Here is a 20,508-nt window from a genome sequence, read left to right on the forward strand (position 1 = left end):
ATGTCCCAGGCACTGGCTAAGCTCTTTCCATGAAAAGCGTCCATGAAGCCTCCCGCAGCTGCACGTAGTAATATATGACGCCCCGGTTAGATCATGCGGGTCACAGCCGAGGACCCTGGGGCCCAGAGGGTAAAGCAACTTGCCCAGGAGCACCAGGCTCCTGGCGAAGGAACGGCCAAAGCAAGGTGGAATTCGAACCCAGGGCCTGCGCACTGGCTCCTCACCACTGAGCCTGTGATGCCTGAACTTCACAGGAACATGAAAATCATATGAGGATTGTGTTTAAAATCCAGATTCCCTCCTTCTCTCTTCCACCCCCACTGCCGAGATCTAACCCAGCCAGTCTGAGGAATGTGCATTTTAACAAACTGCCGAGGCCTTGTGAGGCCTCCCTTTGAGAACCGGGGCCAGAGCCGAGATGGGGCCCTCCCAACCTGGACACCCCCATCCCCACCCTGGCCCAGGGCGATCCTGGTCTGAGGATGCGCTCTGCTCCCACACATGGCCCTGTGCTCTAATCTCTGCTTCCCATAAGCTGCTTGTCCTTTAAGTAGCCCTGGGAGGCAGTGACTTGGAGCAGGCTGGCCCAGACCCCTGACCACCCCTCCAGCTGGACTCTGGCCTCCCAACTCCCTCTATGTGGCACCTCAGGAAACTCTGCCCCACTCAGACCTGACAGGGCTGAGTGGGTCCATCTGTGCAGGGGTGGGGGACTTGCAGGAAAGAGCTCCAGGGAAGGTTCATGTCTCTGGGTGGGGAGGGGGCTCTCTATGGGGAGTCCCATCCTTTCCAGCCCCTCCTGCAGTTTCCATGGCAACTACTGTTGCTATGGTTATTTCTGGGTGAGGAACTGGCGGCAGGGAGGGGAAAGGGTAGACCCCAGGCCCCCATGCCCACCCCAGCCTCTGTGAGAACAGATGTCCTACCTCCACAGCCCTGGGGGATCCCAAATACTAGGGAGTCACGCCCGCAAAAGAGTCAGTGAGTAAAGGATGGGAGAGGCAGAGACAGGAAGTCCTCCACTACCACCCCCACCCCTCGCCACCCAGTTAATCGCCTCCCCCTCTGCGCTGCCTGGTGCACCTCCGTTCCAGCACGTGTCACACTGCATTGCATTATCTGTTTACTTGTCTGTCTCTCCCACCATACTGTGAGCTCCTGGGGTGGGAACTGTCTGACTCATCCTCTCCCATCCCCAGGGCCCAACACAGGGCCTGGTACAGAGCAGCTGCTCCCAAACATGTCTTAGACTGAATTTAATTGAATTACATAAAAAGCCAAGTCTGGCTTCTCAGGTTTAGGGTCAGCAGAGTTTGATGGGGAAGTTCCCAGGTTCTGGGGTCCAACAGAGACCGGGTTTGAGTCCCAGCTCTGCCGTTCCTAACTAGGTGAATATGGATAAGTCACTTCACCTCTCTGAGCCTCAGCTGCCTCATCTGTAAAATGATCATTTCCATAGGAGAGCACTTTTTGAGGACTTGGGGGTTCAGTCCCTATTTATTAAGGGACTAATGTGTGCTAAGCCTTGTGCTGGGCCCTGGGATACAGTGGCAGATGGAAAGATACAAGCCCTGCCCATATGAAGCTCAGTCTTGCAAAAATGAGAAGCATTTGCTTGGCACCTAAAAACAGTGGATAAATGCAGGATTTATCATCCTTCTCCTTTCCCATGAAGCAGCTGACTCTTCCCCCTTATCCTCTGCTCTCCCCAGAGTGGGGCAGGGTGAGGACAGGGGATGGAAGAGGCCTTCCCGGAGCCCCAAGAGAAGGCCTTGAACCCAGAAGCCTGTGCCTACTCTGTTGTCCCCTGGACCCTCTACCCCAAACCTGAGGAACTAGAAGATTTATGAGTCCGGGTCAGGCTCTGGGCTGGGGCAGGGGACCCAGGTTTATGCTCTGGCTCTGTCCTAGCCCTGTAGAATCTTGAGTGTATCCTTTCCCCTTCCTGGGCCTCCATGTGCCTCTCCATGAATGAGGTGGCTGGCCAGATTTCTATGGTCCCTTAGGATCTAGCCAGATTTCCGAGTCCTGGGGATCCCATGACTGTGATCCCAACAGCCTGATCCCTGGAGAGGCTTCCACCCTCATTCTTGTGCTGGCCTGGGTGGGGCTGGGGGTGGGTGGAGAGATGAGAAGAGCTGACAGGACAGAGAGAAGTGGCACCCTCAAGAGTTAGCCGGAAAGACTGCTGAGGTTGACATTGGCACAAGCAGATGTCTGAGATATAGGCATCAGGGCAGGAGGGCAGGAGGTAACTTTGGGACCCCTCAGTCCAGTCCTTCAAAAGGAGCTGGGTCTGCAGAGAGCTAAAGGGCAGGAAGCTTTCACCAGAAAGTCAAACAGATCTGTGCCCAGGGTCTGGTAGACACTGGCCGCACAACCTGAATGTCTCTGAGCCTCAATTTTCTCATCTGTAAAGTGAGGATGATAATAGCACCTTCCTCATGAGTCTATTGTGTAGAGTCCATGAGACGTTGCCCACAAAAGGCTGGGCAGGCAGTATGCACTTAAGAAGCATGAGTTCTTCTCCGTGCCTCCTCCTTCCCCCCACCCTCATCCCCCTTCATCCTCAACCCCAGCCAGATGGAGCCCCGGGAAAGGGAAGTGAGAAGCTGCCCTTCCCCACAGCGGAAGGGAAGGGAGGAGGTGCATCTCCATTTCCTTGGCATCCACTCTGTGACCACTGGACACTTGGACATGTAGGGTGGGGCACCTCATGGGTCATTTTCTCCTAGGCTGGGTGGCAGTGGCTGGGCTGGGGCAGGGACTTCCTGTTGGCTCAGAACCAACACAGGGCAGACCTGAGAGAGGTCTGGGGATCGTTGGTCTTGTCTCTGGGCAGTTCAGATGCCCAAATTCTGTGACCCAGGGGACTTGATGGTGGTCTTTCCCACCTTTCTCAGCTGCCCTCTCCTCTTAGTGACCTGAAGCCCTAGGGCTAAGATGTGGTGGGGCACTTTTGGGGAGCTTTGGGGCCCCCAGTGTCAGGACAGGTGCCCCTGGGACAGAAGGAACTTCCTCAGACCTTGACCCTCCTCTCACCCCCAACTCACTGCAGAGACTTCCTGCCCCGGGGATCTGGCATTGTCACCCGACGCCCCCTGGTCTTGCAGCTGGTCAATGCCACCACAGGTATGAGCTTCCCTTCTTCGGGCCTCCATCCCCATCTGGACAGAAGGGATAAAAATGCATAAAGGAGAGGTGGCATTGTTGTAGGGGAGGGAAAAGAAGGCAGTATTGGGTGGTGTGTTGTGGGAGGGGTCTTTTCCCCGTGGGAGATGGGACGCAGGTGGGTTCTGGGCTGTGATGCTTACTCCCCGCCACCCACCCCACTTCTGGGGAAGAATATGCTGAGTTCCTGCACTGCAAGGGGAAGAAATTCACCGACTTCGAGGAGGTGCGCCTGGAAATCGAGGCTGAGACCGACCGGGTCACCGGCACCAACAAGGGCATCTCTCCAGTGCCCATCAACCTCCGAGTCTACTCACCACACGGTAAGGAGACCTGGCCCCGCCCCCGGCCTCCCGGCTCCCTCCCTGAGCCCCGCCCCTTCAGAACTATCTTCTTCGCCCCGCCCCTTAGCTGGCGCCTCCGCCCACCCCTGGCCACGCCTCTAACGGGCCTTCGCCTTAGCCCTTCGCGTTTCCCTAACCCCACCCACCTACGGCCTTGCTCCCAAGCAGATCCCCTCTAAGCCCGGCCCTGTTCCTTTATCCGCCCGCCCACTGCCACGCCCCTCGCCTTGAGCCCGCCTTCTCACCGCCCTGTCCAGTGCTGAACCTGACCCTAGTGGACCTGCCCGGAATGACCAAGGTCCCGGTGGGGGACCAACCTCCTGACATCGAGTTCCAGATCCGGGACATGCTTATGCAGTTTGTCACCAAGGAGAACTGCCTCATCCTAGCCGTATCCCCGGCCAACTCAGACCTGGCCAACTCCGATGCCCTCAAGGTCGCCAAGGAGGTGGACCCCCAGGGTAGGTTCCCACAGGCAGCCGATGCACAAGGCCCTGGGGGTCTTTTCACAGTGTAAGGGAGAGGTCTAAGCTAATAGCGACGGAATCAGGTTTTTAACTTTAAAAATCATTTTGGCTACTGTGGAGAATGAATGAGTGAGAAGAGAGCAGAGGCAGGCAAGTGGGTCAGGGAAGGAGTGATCTGGGAGATGGCGGGAGTGGGATGGGATTGCGAGTGCCTGTGTCAGGGCAAGTGCAGAAGTAGACAACCCTCTCCTGCCACCCTCCAGGTCAGCGCACCATCGGAGTCATCACCAAGCTGGACCTGATGGACGAGGGCACAGATGCCCGCGATGTTCTGGAGAACAAGCTGCTCCCGCTGCGCAGAGGTAGGCAGGCCACGCCCCCTGCCCCACCCCTGCCCCTCCCCTTCATCCCCGACCCTTGCAAGGCTGGTTGCCCCTGAACTCCACCCCATCCACAGGCTACATTGGGGTGGTGAACCGGAGCCAGAAGGACATAGATGGCAAGAAAGACATCACAGCTGCCTTGGCTGCTGAGCGCAAGTTCTTCCTCTCCCACCCTTCCTACCGCCACTTGGCTGACCGCATGGGCACGCCCTACCTGCAGAAGGTCCTCAACCAGGTAGGGGCTCAGGCCAGAATGAGACCTGGGGAAACCAGCATGAGAACAGAACCATTGAAGTGTGTTTTATGAGGGTTGTCCATTGTCCCACAGCGAGGTAGCTCCAGAGGTTTGCTGATCTTTCCCTGTCTGGGGCCAGGGAGGGGAGCCCCGGAATCCCCCAGGATGGAGAGAAGCCCAAGATCTTCTGTGAGGGTGGCATTGACAAGGGCTTGAAGGCCAGTTTTGGGGTGTACTCAGCTGAAGACGTTGGTTCCTTTTGAAATGGGGAGAGGTTGATCTGGGGATGGGTACTCCCAGGGGCTCCCCTAGCTGTTTCTCCATCTGGAATGGGGCTTCCAGAACTACTGAAGTGTTTGCACGGGTGTGTGTGTGTGTATGTGTTGGCAGGAGGGAGGTAGTGTGTCATGGAATAAAACTGGGGTCTCTGGATGACACACACCTGGGTTCCAATCCCAGCTTTGTCACTCACCCACTGAGAATCTCTGGCTCTCTGAGCCTCTATTTCTGCATCTGTGAAATAGTAGTAATGGTGATAAGACCAGTTTCTTAGGGTCACTGTGCAGTTTAGGGAGATAGTGTGTGTGGGGATCTAACCGGAGTGAGCCCCAGAACTTGAGAATTACCTTAAGGGAGGCTTTAAACCCGGAGGGCACAGGGGCAGACCTCTAGCCATCAGTACTCCTGATTCATTTCATTTGGCTCTTGCGGTATCTAAAAATATTAAATTAATCAAACCAGGTAATTTCAAATAAAAATCTAGATTTCTGGCTTCTATTGAAAATTGAGTTATTGACTCATTAATTCAATTAATATACCTCTGTGAGCACCTACCATGTGCCAGGTCCTGCCCTCAGGCCGCTTTCATTCTGATGGGCAGGGTAGCTGTAGGCAGGGCTGTGACTACCCTCTCTAGCTCAGCACCTTACCATGTCCACAAGGCCCCCAGACATCCTGGTCCCTGCCTGGTCCTGCGGGCATTCTGGGTTTGTGACCATGGCCTTAACCCTTTCCTCGCCCCCACCCCCAGCAACTGACAAACCACATCCGGGACACACTGCCTGGGCTGAGGAACAAGCTTCAGAGCCAGCTGCTGTCCATTGAGAAAGAGGTGGAGGAGTACAAGAACTTCCGCCCTGATGACCCAGCGCGCAAGACCAAGGCCCTGCTGCAGTGAGCCCCCCCCCACCTCCTGACTCCCCATCATGGAGCTGACCCCTCCCCTAGCGACCCAGCACAGGGCTGTCCCAGGGCCACCTCCACTGGGCTGCTACTGCCCCCTCAGGTCATACCACTCTCCCCCCAGGATGGTCCAGCAGTTCGCTGTAGACTTTGAGAAGCGCATTGAGGGCTCAGGGGACCAGATCGACACCTATGAACTGTCAGGGGGAGCCCGCATCAACCGGATCTTCCATGAACGCTTCCCCTTTGAGCTGGTCAAGGTAGGCAGGCTCCCCAGGGGCAGGAGGGCCCAGGACCACCTATCTAGGACTCTCTCATGCGTACATTTGCTGACCCTACCAGAGGCCCTGGGAGAGGGGTGGGCCCTGTCTTGACCTCCCAGGTAGCAGGACAGGCCTTGACCAGCCATCTCTTGCTCTCCTCCACAGATGGAGTTTGATGAGAAGGAACTCCGAAGGGAGATCAGCTATGCCATCAAGAATATTCATGGCATTAGGCATGTATTGGGACCGGGGAGGGGAGCTGAACCCTGGAAGGCAGAAGGGGTCTAGCGCAGAGGCAGAGGGAGTGATGAAGTGAGCCTCCTTCAGGAGGGACCAAGAATCCTAGTCTCCAATTTCCTCAATCCTGACTTTCTGGCTCCCAGCTTGGACAGGCTCTGGCTAGAGGAGGTGGATGGGAGGCCTGGGCCACCCCCCTCCCTGGCCTGCTGCCCTCCTTTGCTTGTCCCTGGGGGCAAGTCCTGGAGGCTGAACCAGCAGGGCAGAGCCCAGGACAACAGGTAGCTTGGGAAGAACCCTCTAGGCTAGGGCCATCTGCCCATCCCCAGGGTGAGACAACTCCCCCAGCCCTGTCCAGTGCAAAGCTGCCCAAACCACTGGGTAGGGCCTGGGTTACAGCATTTAGATGTTGGTCTGTGAACCTTTTACGGTGAGATGAGGCCTTTTAACCCTCCAGACCCTCCCATAGTCCCATTGGCCCAAAGTTGGCCACATTCCACCCCACTTCCATCCTTCTAGCCGACCCCAAGGCCTGCGGAGCAGGAAGGAAGGCTGGGAAAGATTGTTCCTTAAAAGCGTAACACCCCCCACCTCATTCAGGGACCCAGATCTACACTGTTCATTCAACAAGGAAATTTAAAGCACCCGATTTGTGCCAAGCAGTGAACAAGACCAAAATGTCACTGCTTTCATGCAGGTTCAAGGCCAAGGTTTGGCATAGAATTTACAGACTGCACTGAGCAAGGCACAGAAAAAAAAAAATCTCTCCTAGTCTTAAAATAAAATGCTTTATTCCCAGAAAGGCTCTTAAAGAGAACCCAGTCCAACAGCTTTCAAACCAATTTCTAGCCATAGAACATTTTTATGAAGAGAATCTCAAGAGGAAGCAAGATACACAACAGTTATAAGCAGACCTTGTCTTGCCCTAAAAAGCGCTGGTTGAAAAGTCTTTCGTTTGACTCCCTCCCACTCATTTTACAGACGGGGAGACTGAAGCCCAGAGAGGGGTAGGGGGAGGACCCTGGGGGCAAAGCTCAGGGGGGCGGGGCGGGGCCCTGGCCTGGTGCTCCTACCCGGAGCTGGCCTGTGACACCGTGCCCTTCTCCCGCTCCGGGCGTTCAGAACGGGGCTCTTTACCCCAGACATGGCCTTTGAGACCATTGTGAAAAAGCAGGTGAAGAAGATCCGAGAACCGTGTCTCAAGTGTGTGGACATGGTTATCTCGGAGCTAATCAGCACCGTTAGACAGTGCACCAAGAAGGTAACCCCTGCCCCGCCCTGCTCTGCTGCCAGGTGCTCCCTCCCCACCTCCCCCACTGCCTTCTCGGTAGCATGTTCAGACCTCAGCGGGGTGGGGGAGGCAGGCCACCACAGACCAGGAGAGGGGGACTCTCTGAGGGGGCCTCACCCAGCCCCTGGGGCCCAGGCCCGGGAACCAAGGGATTAGACATTGGAAAGACAGGTATAATGGTGGCTATTTGCTCTGAGAGCCCACCAAGTGCTCCCCCAGCTCAGAGAGAGGAGGCCCGGAGGGGACCCTGAGCCCTTTCCCTGCCCTCAGAGGTGGGGTCATCTTTCGGGGCTCCAGGGAGGGGTCTTGGGGAAGCCTTGGCCCTGGGGACAGATGAGGTACAAGACCTTCTCTGGTGCTGCTCTAGGGGCCCGGATGGCCAGAGGGATTCAGAGGACCCAGGGCAGGTACCCTGACTCCTCACTGTCCTTCATCTTCCCCATTCTCACTCCACCCTCACTTAGGACCCTCACTCAGGACCCTCACCCAGGACCCTCCGTGTCCCTTCCATCCACATTTGGCCTGCCAGGGACAGAGCCCTCTTCCATCTGCTGTGTCATCTGAGCCTCACAGAACCACTCAAGGAGGGCAGGGCCAGGCAGGGAGGATGGCACCCATTTCACAGCAAGAACACTGAGGCTTAGGAGATCAAGCGACTTGCCCAAGGTCATATGAGCTAGGAGGTGGCAGAGCTGTCACTTGAAGCCAAGGCTTTGGACTACAAGTCCAGTTCTTGTTTGATTCCACGCCTCAGCCTCCCTTCCGTTCCCCTCCCCACTGCTGCCCCGGCCCCTCTCTATCACCATCTCCACTCTTTCTGTCTTTCCTCTTCTCTCTCTGTCTTTCCAAACTGATCTCCTCCAGACTTCTTTGGAGGAGAGGCAAAGGATTCCCCTTGAGGAGAAAGGAAAGGGCAGGAGAAGAGCAGGGAGCTGGAGAGTGGTGATCAGGCAGCTACACTGCAACTCCAGGAGGCATCATCTGCACTGTAATCTATGTAAATGGAGCCCCCTGGAGTTGTGCAGTGCACAGCCTGGGCAGCTGGATACAACAGCTTTGGTGGAGGTAGGGAATGGTGCTGGGCTTTGGAGTCTAGATGAAGTGAATACAGGAGATGCTGGGAAACATACAATTGAATAGAATGTGGGTGGATGGGGTCCTGGCCTGGATCAGCACCTCAGCAGGACCTGAGGCTATGACAAAGATGGCATAGGAAAAGAGAGAGGGCAGGCTAAGTGTAGCTGAAGAGTTGGGGGGTGGTTGTCAAGCCCTGGGGAGAGAATATGAAGTCAGTAAGGGCCCTTGAATGGGGCAGGGCCTTGTTCCCTCAGACCCCCCCCCAACCCTCAGAGCCCTTGGGTGGGGTGCTTGGCAGCACCTGGAGGTGTCAATCCGGGTGGTGGCAGGAGGGCCAAGTTCCACGCTCACATTGTCTTCTCTCTCTCTTTCTCTGTGTCGGTGTCTCTCTTCCCTCGTGCCCGTGCCATCCTCCATCCCGGACCCTGGCCCTGCTTGGCTTTCACTCCCCTTCTCCTTGCCCTACCGCCCTACCGCCCCGGCTGCTCCTCCTCCTGTCCCCTCCTCCTCCCCGGGTGCAGGACGGGCCTCTTCACACCTGACCTCGCTTTTGAAGCCACAGTGAAAAAGCAGGTGCAGAAGCTTAAAGAGCCCAGTATCAAGTGTGTGGATATGGTAGTCAGTGAGCTCACAGCCACCATCAGAAAGTGTAGCGAAAAGGTATGATGGCCGCCTGGGAGGGGCTGGGCCTGGCCGTCTCTTGCTCATGGCCAGGGCCTCCCGTGGGCAGAACCAGCTGCTGAGCAACTGGCAGCCTCTCAGCCACCCATGTGGATCCAGATGCTCAGGCTGGCCCAGGTGTCTCTTGGCCCTGAGGTCTCATGCCAGCCTATAACCCTGGGTCTACTTGTACTTATAATTCCTTCAGGCCCCCATCCCTGCCGGAAGATTTTGCTCTAACCCAAGCATCCTCAGTGGCCCCTTTGACCATGACGATGATAAGGAGATGGCCACTGTTTACTGAGCACCTACTGTGTGCCAAGCACTAGGTTAAGTGCTTGCCCTTATTATCTGATTTAATCCTTTTAACCACCCTAAGAAGTACATAATATTAGCCCCATTTTACAGATGACAAAACCGAGTCTCAGAAAAGAAAAGCAGAGTGGGATTCAGATTTAGGGAGGCCAAGGGAAGAGATGTGGGATCAAGGCCTCCTGGGGTGGGGGAGCTATCCCAGTCCCTCCAAACCAATTTGCCTAAAAGCATATTGGATTACTCACTTGGCTGTAATCCATACATGTTTGACAGGGTCAGCCTCTTTTGAGTTGTCTGTGACCTTTTGGATGCCTTTTTCCTATTTGTCTACTTTGGGGCATCTGGGGGACTTTTAGACAGATCATCTGAAGCAGTTTCTCCCCGGAGACTGCATGAGCCCAGACTCACCTGTATTTGAAAAAGCTCCCTACGCTGGGAGGTGGGGGCACATCTACTTTAATTTCATGTTCCAAATAAGTATCACAGTTTTCGTGGCTCATACACAATTAGTCCCGTGCACACCTTTCACAATCCTCTCTCATTTTTTTTGCTCACTTTTGTGCCAAATAGGGGTAGGTTAAGCAAATTAGCTTCCACTCAGTGCCTGGTCCAGATGGAATCAAATCTGGGCTGGACTCTCCATCACATAGTAAATATCATGACATCTAATTCACGGTCCCACTGCATCGTGAATACTAAGCCACACAATCTTACTTTTGTTAGCTAAAAACGACCGAGTTTATTGTAAGCTGCCTCAAATCCCTTTACAAAAGAAGACAAAATATAACAATTTTTTTAATTTGGATTTTTGTTATGAAAGTAATACATTCTCAAAGAGAATTTGGGAAATGCCCAAGAATAAAAAAGAGGCAATAACCCTCCTTTTCCAGACAGCCATATTGAGATTTTTGTACGTTTCTTATAAATACACTTCTTTTTTAAAAAATAAAATCATCAGTATTGATTTTGTTCTGATCACTCATGATTTATAAAAATATTCAAATAACACAGAGAAAGCAGAAGTCCCTGTAACCCCACAACTCTAGAGATAAGGCAGCTAGCAGCACACACTTCCTAATTACAACTATACACCGGTTTTAACCTCAGCGGGATCACACTAACCACACTGACCTCTGAACTCTTCCTTTTAACTGAAGTGAGAATTGTGCAGTGGAATCCTCATACATAGCTACATAAAGATGATGCCCTTGAACAGCTGAATTACATTCCACTGTAGAACTGTGACATGATTTATATATTCAGTATCCTATTGACAGACATTTAGGTTGTTTCAACCTTTTTTTTTCCCTTTTACAAATAGTGCTGCAGTAAACAGCCTTATAAATGTATTTGTAGTACTTATCTTGTTGTTTCTTTAGGACAACTTTCTAAGATAGAATTGCCTAGTCAGTGGATGTGAGCATTCAGTTTTGGTAACTTCACCAATTTACTCCTCCAAAGCATTTTTTCTGTACAGAGGTTTATTGACTTTGTTAAACAGTCACAATGTAAATATATTCGTATCCTGCTTTTTCACTTAACCACATAAGTTTTGGGGGATATTATTACGTAGTCTACAGAAGGATTTTTAATAATTGCATAAATTCTATGGAATTACCACGGTATACTTTACTTAACCATTTTTCTGTTGGTGAACATTGAAACTGTCTCCAGATTTTCAATATTGTAAATAATCTGGTGGGAGGGGAGGGTGTAGCTCAATTGGTAGAGTGCTTGCTTAGCATATATGAGGTCCTGGGTTCAATCCCCAGTGCCTCCATTAAAAAGAAACAAATAAACCTAATTACCTCCCTCCCCCTACAAAAAAAACCTCTAAAAATAAAAAATAAATAACCTGGCAATAAACATCCTTGTATATAAAGAATTTTACTTTTCTTTCTCTAGGACTATTTTAAATTAGGATAAATTCCTAGAAGACTGATTACTAGATATAAACTTTTAAAAACTGTGGAGCACGTTGCTGAATTGCATTCCAAAAAACACTAATTAGTGTAAAGGGTAATATCTTGGAAACAACCCAGATGTCCATCAAGAGGGGATTGATTATAGAAAGTATCACACAGGTGATGAAAAACTATAGTTGTTAAAACGGCAAGGGATATTTATTTCCATTTATGTGTCCCTCCACAATGTACTGTGGTGAAAAAAAAACAGGTTTTGGAAAAGAATTACAGAATTTGGGTGGAAATAACTTACATAAATGATAAATATATATAATGTATATAATATAACATAATATAACAATATATAAATGATAAAATTCCAAAGGCATGGTTGCTCACCATCATTTTAAGAAGGCAAAGAACACAAACATTTTTTCATTTCTACTTCACAGTCATTAGTCGTGTTCAGATTTCTTACAGTGAGTTGGTAGATTTTTTGAGCAGGAAAATTGATCAACAAAAACTTTAGAAAGGAAGCTTTTCAATGATTTCTTTTAAAAAATTTGCCTTTTGATTAATGCATAGTAATTTTTTCTTTACATGGTAAAATTCACCCGTCTTCATCTTTATCAGTTTTCCTCCCCAAGTCTTCTCAATTTAGCAAGCCACTCCTGCTGATTATGCCTAGCCCTTCTGGGATCCAAAGATGAAATCTGGAGTTTAATGTCAAGCACAGGGTATGCTGCTCAATCCTCTCAACAACCCTAAGAGAGGAAGTGCTGTTATTACCCCCATTTCACACATGGAGAAACTGAGGCTCAGAGAGGTCCAGTCACTTTTCCAAGGAGAGTCAGCAGGGCAGGGGGCTGGCTTTGAACCCAGGGCCTGCGTTTCTGACCGCTAAACCCTGGGCTCCAGGCTGACTGTCCCACTTAGCCAAGAACTGAGAGAGGAAAGTTCCATTTCAAAAAATTGGCTGAAAGTCCTGGAAATGCTCAGATGCAGCCAGAATGGAAAAAGATGCTCAAAGGGAACAGAACTTCTCGAAGGGGCTGAGGCTGCCCTGTCACGTGGAAAACTTGACAAACGTAAGATGCAGGCGGTTCGAAGGAGAACTGGTCATGCTCTTTGGCAAATTGCTCCCTCCTCCTTCCTCCTTGCTCCCCCTCACTCTGGGGGTGGGGGTGCCGGGCGAGCACTTGGGACCATCTCAGAGGAGGTCTTCTGGTGGCGGTGACTCAGTCCTGACTCTGCCCTAACCCAGAGACTGTGAGGAGGAGAGCCCATCTTTGAGCCTCATGGGGCAGCAGCGTCCACTGGGCCCCTCCAGCCAGCATTTGTTTTTAAGCCCCTGATCCCAGGCTGCCTTGTCTCCCAGGTCCCCTGTGCTAGGCCACATCAGCCACACCCTTGGCACAGCCATGGGACGGTCAGGGGGAGGAGGGAGGGATGTGGCATCTCTCAAGCCTGCCTCTCCTGGGCCGGCATCCAGGGCACTGCTTTCTTCCCCACCCTCCTGCCTCTTCCGATGCCCCCCCACCCCATCTCCTTGGCCTTCATCTTACACTCAGAATCACGACCTGTGACCCAGGCATGCTAACCTCCAGCTCTTTTCCCACATAGGGGGATCCACCTGAGGGGCCTGACCCAGGCACGGGAAAAGGGACAAGTTGTGGGTCTAGCTTTGCCTGGCCTGGTCCCCATCGTGGTAGAGGGCAGGGCAGCAAGACTGGAGGTAGACTCCCACCGTCCGCAGCTGAGCGAGCCCCTGTCTCCCAGGAGTTGCTGGTTCATGAGTCAGAGGCAGAGGAGTCCATGTCCACTCACCCTGGCAAGGAGGGCAAAAACATCCATCCTTCATTCATTCCCTCATTCCTCCAACATGCCGTCTTTGAGCACTGGTGGTGTGCCCAGCCCTGCCCCTGCCTTAAGGGCAATTACAATCCAGTTTGGTGAGGAAAGGTTGGGGTGATGGGGGGCACATGGAGGCAGGCCCCTAATCCGGACCTCAGGTGGTCCCGACAGGCCTTCTGGAAGAGGTGACATTCAACAGAGTCTTGAAGGAGGAGTCAACCTAGGCTTTGCCCAGAGCCTGGCTGAGCTGAGGGCAGAGTTCACATGCTTAGGGGGAAGGGTTTGGAGCAACTTCCTCCTTGTTTTCAGTTGATGAAAACAGGGGGAAAACAGGTGCAGCTGAGCTCCTACCCGGGAGCAGTGCAGTAGAGACAGACTGGCTGGCTGGCCAGCTCAGAGCCAGGCAGATGTGGCTGGGGGTGATGGTGCCAGGCCAGGGCATGCAAAGGGAGGGAAAACTGGTGGATTCTACCAAGAGGGCCTGGGGCCTACCCATGCCCCTGCAGGGTACTGCTCATGCTGCTGGCACCCCCACCCCACTCTGCATGCCCCACCCCCACCCCCTTGCATGCCTGTGCCTCCTGCATGTCCTTTGTGTGACTGCTGGTTTTCCCCTGTGCCCCACCCCCAGCTCTGACAAAGATCATTGCCTGTCCACAGCCTGACTCAGGAGGCCAACTGGCACCTTGGGCCCTACCCTCCCCAGATTCTCCCTGGATAGTACTCTGTAGGCTGTTACCTGCCTGATTCCCCCACCTAACTGTGCTTCCAAGCCAGGGTAGCCCTGAGGATCAGTGAAAGATTTGGGAGCTAAGGGCGCCCCAAACAAAGGCTTCTATCATAAGGTCTGTTTCCAAGATGGCTGCTACCAAGATGGCGGCCAAGGACCAGGCTGATTCCCAAGGCATTTGTGCGCCTGGCAACTGCCCTCCCCCACGAAGTTGCCCAGGTAGGCTAGTGAAGAGGGCCTGGAACCAGGAAGACCCTTGAATTGCCGTTTGGAATCCACACTTGGAGGAAGGGGTGGCCGTGGCTTGGTGCCATCAGCTTCCTGGGACCCCAGTTGTCTCTTCCTCGCCTCTCAAGCATCCCGCGTGTGCCTCCCACCCCACGCCCTAGATCCCTGGACTCTGGTGGGGTTTGGGTGCTCCCTGCCTGTGCTCCCTGTGTACGTGGCTTTCTTCCCTCCCGCCCTTCCCCAGCTCCAGCAGTACCCTCGGCTGCGGGAGGAGATGGAGCGCATCGTGACCACGCACATCCGAGAGCGCGAGGGTCGCACCAAGGAGCAGGTGAGCCCACAGCAGCGCCCCTTCTCCCCTTGCCTTTCACTCCTGTCCCTGGACTCACCTCCTTCTTCCCATTTTGTCTATTCTGTCTCAGTCTCCCTTATACTTTCTCTCTTCATGTTAACTTTCTGTCTTTCTCTCTTTTTTTATTGTGAGAAAATATATAGCACATAAATTTTACTCTTTTAATCATTCTAAAGTGTGCAGTTCAGTGGTATTAAGTACATTCATGTTGCTGTGCAACCATCACCACCATCCATCTCCAGAACTTTTTCATCTTCCTAGAATGAAACTCTATTCCCATTAAACAGTCACTCCCATTCCCCCCTCCCCCAGCCACTGTCAACCACCATTCTGCTTTCTGTCTCTATGAATTTGACAACTCTAGGGACCTCATGTAAGTGGAAGTATACAGTGCTTGTTATGTGGCTTCCTTCACTTAGCATAATGTCCTCAAGATTCATCTATGTTGTAGCATGTGTCAGAATTCCTTTCCTTTTTCAGACTGAGTAATATTCCGTTATATGGATATACGTTTTATTTATCCATTTTCCCCCTTTTGGCTATTGTGAATAATCCTGCTATGAATATGGATGCAAAAATATCTTGTTAAGACCTTTCTTTCAATTATTTGAGGTATATCCCCAGAAATGGAATTGCTGGATCATACAGCAATTCTGTTTAATTTTGGGGGGCATGGCCATACTGTTTTCCACAGCAGCTGCTTCATTTGACAATCCCACCATCTGCTTCTCAGCTTTCTGGCAGTCTATCCTCTGGTCATCTCTCTTTGGCCTTTTTATTTGCTGTTTTTCTGGGTCACCAGACACCCCTTGTGTGCACCCACTTCCTTTTACATAGTTATTTATCAAATATTCGTTCGTTCATTCAATCACAACATAGTCACTGAATGCTGCCTCTAAGCTGGGCAGAGCAGAGGTGAGCAGGCTCCCTCATGTCTGCACACACTCACAGAGCTCACAGGCAGTTCCTCTTTCCTTGTCCGTCTCCCTGTCATCCTCCTGTCTATATTTACCTCTGGCTCCCAATTCCCAGCCTCCATCCTCATACACCCTTTCTCCGCAATGGTGCTGTCCCCAGTCACTCATATTTTTGTTGCTGAGGTTGTGTTTTTAAATCCTCATTGGTTTCTTTTTTAATTATAAAAGTGATACATACTCAACAAAATATTCAATGTGGAAGTCATTAAATTACAAGTAAATGTTCCTCCACTCTCTCTCCCCTGCCCCCAGTCTCCCACAGAATAACCATTATTAAAAGTTTGGTGTGCCCCCTTCCAGACTTTTTTCCCAGGCACGTATAGATTCCAGATTACCTCTAAGTCCTAAAGAAACACAATCCTGCCGTGTGTCTTGCCTTTTTCTCTAAAGATAATGGTAGCTAACCCATTACATATCAGATACCTGACCTTCCTCGTCTCATTGTGTCTTCCCCACTCCCAGGAGGCAGAAACACTTCATTTGTGGAACTTTAGGCTCAGTGAGGACAGGCTCACAGGAAGCAGCAGGGCCTGGGTCTGAACCCGACAGTGTATGTCAAGAATGTCACTCCCATGCAGCGACTCAGTTACAAATTCCATCACTCTTATTTGCAAAGGACTTTTTCCCTTGCCAGAACCTAGAAATCATCCTTATTCTTTTGAACAGCTGTAAACTGCTGGATTGTTTAGAGGATACCATAACCTATTTCACCTTCTGCTGGCCACTGGCTTGTTCCCAGTTTTTCTCTGCTACAAACCACACCAGACTAAACACCCTGGTACATATATCTTCGCTGACTTGTTGAGCTTCTCTGTGAGATATAGTTCTAGAAGTGAATATATGCATTTTAATGTTGTCAAATATTGCCAAACTGCCCTCCAACAAGGTGATACTAATTTATGCTTCCACCAAGAGTATATGAGAGAATTTGTCTTCCCACAATTGTGCCCACACTGGTCATTATTAATATTTATTTTTAATTTGATAGGTTAAAAAGGGTCTTGTTTTCACTTACATTTCTCTATTAATGAGAGGGAGCATTTTTTTGAGGTATCCATAGTTATATGCATTTCTTCCGTGGATTACCCATTCATGTTCTTTGACAATTCTGTGTTTCTTCTCTTTCACTTATTGATTTATAGGAACTCTTTATTTATTATGGATACTATTATGGATACATTTATTATGGATTATAGATTTACTTACTATGGATTCTGTATGTGCTGCAAGTATGCTTCTCCCAGCTTTTCATGCATTTTAAAACTTTGTGGTATCTTTCCCACTTGCCTGCTGACCTGTGTATCCTTGAAGGTCATGCTCCTCATCGATATTGAGCTGGCTTACATGAATACCAACCATGAGGACTTCATAGGCTTTGCCAAGTGAGTGCTTCCTGGTCAGAGAAGGTGACATCTCTTGTGACTGTGTGTGCATGTGTGTGTGCGCACGTGTGTGGGTAGGACCCAGGCCTGCTGGGTTAACCCTCTGGGTTTGGTGCCCACTGAGCAGTGGCAATGAAGTTGGGCCTCTTGAGAGGAGTTCGAGACTTTTCTTTCTCTCCTCATTAGTGCTCAGCAAAGGAGCAACCAGATGAACAAGAAGAAGGCTTCTGGGAACCAGGTGAGTGAACCCCAGTGACCCAGCCCGAGGGATGGAGGGTACCAGATGGACGCCGAGCTCTAAGAGCCCCTCCCCCATGGGGAAGGGTCCCGCACGGGCCAGGGAGCCTGTCAGATGCCAGCCACAAGCCTCCCATTCTGCCTCAGTAACCCTCTCTCCTCTCTCCCGATGCTTCTCGTGGTTGCTATGGTTACCTCTTTGCAGGATGAGATTCTGGTGAGTACCAGGACTGGGGTTCTTGGTTTGTGTAGTGTTGGGGAGGAGGGGACCCATTCGTAGTGTGGATGTGCAGGGGTCAAGAGGGCGTACTTTGGCTTGAGCTGCTTGCGCACACCAGCACATGGGTGTGCACACATGCTCTTGGGCCAGAGGCAAGGCTTAGCCACACGCAGGGTCCCACCAATCTCTCCATGAGTGTGCATGTGCTAAGCATCAGCTTCACCCAGAGGTAGACCGTGTGGGTTGGGGTGGGTGAAAATGCCTGGCGGGGGGCTGGCACTGAGTAGGTGCTCTTTAAATATCTTTTGGATGAATGGATGGATGGATGGTTGGATGGAAGAGAAAGAAACATGTTTTTAAGCTGGCATCTCTATCAGAACGTTGAATAAAGAGATGAATAAGTGTCAAGAGACAGGTGCCTCCTCACCTGCTCTGTCCTTCAGCTCACTGCTGAAACATCACTTCTCAACCCTACTTGTACCACCAGCCATAGAGTCTGAGCTTTTCTGGAGGCCGTCGTTTCTTTGTGATAACCTAGGGGTTTGTTTGATTACTAGTATCATATTTGTTTCTCTCCTGAACTCTACAAGGGTCTGTCTTGTTCACCAGTAAAGCCTCAGCCCCCATGGCAGTGCCCGGCACACAGTAGCTGCTCAATAGAATGAAGGAGTTCATGAATACAGTATCCCAGGACAGTTTGGTCCAGCAAACACTCACTGGTGCCTACACTGTGCTGGTCCCTGGACAGGATTCAGACTCTAACCCTGTCCCTTGGAGGCCTGGGATTGTGGTCAGGACCCAGGCAAGGTGGGAGTTGAGGGAACAGAAGGTCCCTGGTTCCAGGGCTCTGGAAGGGGGCTTTGGATGAGCAGGAAGTGGGGCACAGGTTGGGGTGGCTGAGGAAGGACAAAGGCTGCGAGTCAGGGCAGGAGCAGGGTGGAGAGGTCTGTTGGTCAGATCAGGGAGATGGAGGGCCAGGGTGTGACATTCGGACTCAATTCCAAAGACAGTAACGAAACACTGAGGGGATCCTCAGACCAGGACAGGGTAGGAGAGAGAGAGGTCATGGGGCACCTGGCTATTGTGTCCCTGTTATTGGCTCAGGACAGTCCCAGGGACAGCTGCTTCCTGCTGTGAAAAGTAACTTTGCCTGTTCCTCTGGGCTTTCCCGGGAAGAGAGGTCTGGGGAATTTGTGCTTAGCCCCTTCCCCCATCCCCACTCCCTACCACCCTACCCCTGTCTGGGGTCTGGGGAGCAAAGATTCTTAGAACTCCACTACCTAGCATTCATGGATTCATGCCACAAATATTTATCGATCACTTACTATCTGTGAGCACATTGCCAGATGTTAGGATACACCAGTGAGGGAGAGAATCACAATTTAGCAAGACAGGCTGACATCAGCAGATAAACACACACACACACACACTTAAAACTACAGACATCATCATAGAAGAAAACTTAAGGGAGGGATAAAAGATTATAGTAGGGATCCTAATTTATACTGGGGGCCCAGAGAGAGCCTGTCTGAGAATGTGACTTCTGAGCTCGTACCCAAAGAATGAGTAGGATTTGCCAAGCAAACAGGAGGCAGTGCTTTCTAGGCAGAGTCAACAGGAGCATGTGCAAAGTCCCTGAGGTCAGAAACAAGTCTGAATAAATTGACTCTTCAGCTGAAAAGATACTCAGAGTTGTCTTGCCCAGTTGGCCACCTAAACTCTGCTTGCACACATTTTAGCAGTGGGGAGCTCTTCCCCTACCAAAGCCACCAGTCCCCTTCTTGGATGGCTCTGACTATGAGAAGGCTCTTTATCCTGAGCTGACCTCTTCCTTCCTTTGTCATCCACTCTGTTCACTTGTGTTTCAAACCTGGGCAGGTCTGGCCCCCACCCCCATCGACCCAGCCAGGCCTCCAAGAGCTTGGGGAGGGGTGGGCTTCTGAGTGTCTCTCTTGGCCTACCCCATCCTCCCCAGAAATCCTGGCCTGTGCCCACTGACCTCCTTCCCCCTCACCCTCCAGGTCATCCGGAAAGGCTGGCTGACCATCAACAATATCGGCATCATGAAGGGGGGCTCCAAGGAGTATTGGTTTGTGCTGACTGCTGAGAATCTGTCCTGGTACAAGGATGACGAGGTAAGTAAAAGGCCGCTGGTCATCAAGGGGTTTGGCTGGTGGCCAAAGTCAGGCTCAGACCAGACCATGGCCTTGGAGTGGACTGGACCACTCAACAGGGGTATTTTAAAGTCCCATCAAAGACCTTGGATGGATGTGGGAGGTAAGGACCAGAGGCAGGCAATCCTGGGGGCTCCTCCAGGCTGGATGGAGAAGATGGCTCGGCTGGGCTGGGGAGCTTGGGGCTGAGCGCCCTGGAGAGGGTGGGCAGGGGTGCTGGGCCCCACTCCCTGACCCCGCCAACTCTGCAGCCTTCCTGTTTTCCTGCTCCAGGGCGTGCCTCCTCCTCCATGGCCCCCACAGACCCATGACACACAGGAGTCCAGCTGCCAGACACCCTGTTAACCCCTGCACCCCAGTCCCCTGGACCCCAGCAGTCAGAGGGAGATGCCCAGGGCGCCTCCGGCCTGCAGGGCCAGGAGTGATGAGGCCTCGCAGAGGCCCCACGGCAAACCCCTCCCTGCCCCCCAGGGCACATGGAACCCCGGCCACCTCCCTCCCCTGCTGCTGGTCTCCTTTAAGAACATGTCTGTTTGGCTTCCACATCTGGATTCCAGAGGTGACCAGAGAGAGCAGGGAGGGCTGGTGGGGGGTGGGGGCGTTTGTGGTAATGAACTCCAGCTGGCCAAGCAGTGGGGGAAGGGACCCCCTTCTTCCTGAAGGGGCTGTTGGAGAAGAGGGTGCGCTCAACAGGGCAGCGGAGTTTGGGGTGATAGCCTGTGATTTTGGTCTCCAGGACCCCTCCTTGATCCCTGCCCCCTCCAAGTCGCCCCACGCAGGGCCCCCCTCCCCACCTTGGGCAGGGCCCTCTGTCATCACTGTCAG

The 20,508-nt window shown here is 52.0% G+C and overlaps 1 protein-coding gene across 18 annotated transcripts in view; it reads left to right on the forward strand.

Moving 5' to 3' along the window:
* The window catches only part of DNM1 (dynamin 1), a 41,697-nt gene that overhangs the window by 10,274 nt on the left and 10,915 nt on the right, over positions 1–20,508 (forward strand). For 12 of the 18 annotated variants that reach the window (XR_012072284.1, XR_012072282.1, XR_012072283.1 and 9 more), the window contains exons 2-15: positions 3,059–3,132; positions 3,345–3,494; positions 3,773–3,976; positions 4,246–4,344; positions 4,440–4,600; positions 5,631–5,773; positions 5,907–6,042; positions 6,211–6,278; positions 7,405–7,543; positions 14,586–14,672; positions 16,982–17,052; positions 17,239–17,290; positions 17,495–17,506; positions 19,531–19,644. Coding sequence is in view for 14 of the 18 variants with exons in the window: in XM_072960194.1 (XP_072816295.1) it covers positions 3,059–3,132; positions 3,345–3,494; positions 3,773–3,976; positions 4,246–4,344; positions 4,440–4,600; positions 5,631–5,773; positions 5,907–6,042; positions 6,211–6,278; positions 7,405–7,543; positions 14,586–14,672; positions 16,982–17,052; positions 17,239–17,290; positions 17,495–17,506; positions 19,531–19,644 (1,510 nt within the window). In the remaining 4 variants the exon portion in view is untranslated. Of the gene's footprint in view, positions 1–3,058; positions 3,133–3,344; positions 3,495–3,772; positions 3,977–4,245; positions 4,345–4,439; positions 4,601–5,630; positions 5,774–5,906; positions 6,043–6,210; positions 6,279–7,404; positions 7,544–9,171; positions 9,311–14,585; positions 14,673–16,981; positions 17,053–17,238; positions 17,291–17,494; positions 17,507–19,530; positions 19,645–20,508 lie in introns of all 18 variants that reach the window. The other 6 variants (XM_072960203.1, XM_072960193.1, XM_072960204.1 and 3 more) reach the window with 3 other exon arrangements.

This window comes from Vicugna pacos, chromosome 4 (assembly GCF_048564905.1).
Source record: "Vicugna pacos chromosome 4, VicPac4, whole genome shotgun sequence".
NCBI lineage: Eukaryota > Metazoa > Chordata > Mammalia > Artiodactyla > Camelidae > Vicugna > Vicugna pacos.